The sequence below is a fragment of the Buceros rhinoceros genome, unplaced genomic scaffold (genome assembly GCF_000710305.1).
Source record: "Buceros rhinoceros silvestris isolate BGI_N320 unplaced genomic scaffold, ASM71030v1 scaffold29234, whole genome shotgun sequence".
Lineage (NCBI taxonomy): Eukaryota > Metazoa > Chordata > Aves > Bucerotiformes > Bucerotidae > Buceros > Buceros rhinoceros.
In genome coordinates this window covers 31,411-32,339 of record NW_010410476.1, presented here as the reverse complement: position 1 = coordinate 32,339, position 929 = coordinate 31,411, and the positions used below count along the sequence as shown (strand labels likewise).

The following is a 929-nucleotide window of genomic DNA, read 5'->3' as shown; positions in this document are numbered from 1 at the left end:
GGTGCCGCTCGGGGCGCGGTTCTGTGCATTCCCACAGCCCTCACTGCCAGGGGAGCCGTTTGGGAGCTCATGAGTCCAGACCCGCATCACTCCACTTGTCACTGCCCCGAGAGCTGGATTCCCCCCCTCAGCCCCCAGCCCTCCTCCTCCGCGTGGCGCAAGGGCTGACTTCACCTGCCTGACTCGTACCGAGGCCCCACGGCAGAGCCTGGTGCCGCGCGCCTGACTACTCACCCGGTGCCTCAGCCTCTTGATGTGGCGCAGCCTGGCGATCCACTTGGACGGGTAGGTGTCCGTGGGGTTGGACCGGCTGTGGTGGACCTGGGAAGCCATCTGATGTGGGCAGGGTGGGGAGAAGCAGGCAGAGAGAGGAAGGCCGTGAACGCAACCACGAGAGTAAAAATAATCAAACACTTCGACAGTGTTTGACAGCGACTGAAACCCAGCTCTGAGGTACAGCCGGTCACGTGTTGACAACAGTGACTGAGGCAGAAAACTGATTTATTGGCTTTAGCAAGACCCCAGCTGAAAGCCAGCGGGAGCTGCGGGGTACTCACGTTGGCGTGCAGGGCCATCTGACGGGCTACGAACGGCAGGTTCTTGTCAGAGATGATCTTAGCGACACTTGTGTCTACGAGACCCTCCATGTCTTTGTTTTAATGGAAGAGGGAAAAAATGGTAAGGCAGTTAAGAACAAGCCAAAGGTTGCCGGTAACTACCCAGGTAAGTAACATAAACCTGAGGAACTGCATCGCAGAATCCCAGCAGCTCCCCTCGAGCTCCCCAGCTCCAGCTGCAGCAGAACCTGCACCACGCCTCAACACAACGGGCTCCCCCATACAGCTGTGCCGAGAAGGTTTGAGGAGGCTGCTGGGCTCACAGCAACCAGACCACCCCAGAAGAGCCCCCTGGGCCAGAGGAAAGCAAAC

The 929-nt window shown here is 59.0% G+C and overlaps 1 protein-coding gene across 1 annotated transcript in view; it reads right to left on the bottom strand.

The window, feature by feature from the left end:
* The window catches only part of TSC2 (tuberous sclerosis 2), a 31,829-nt gene that overhangs the window by 395 nt on the left and 30,505 nt on the right, over nucleotides 1-929 (bottom strand). The window contains exons 39-40 of the mRNA XM_010135643.1: nucleotides 558-649; nucleotides 235-333 (exon numbers count right to left, since the gene is read on the bottom strand). Coding sequence (XP_010133945.1) covers nucleotides 235-333; nucleotides 558-649 — 191 coding nt within the window. The remainder of the gene's footprint in view (nucleotides 1-234; nucleotides 334-557; nucleotides 650-929) is intronic.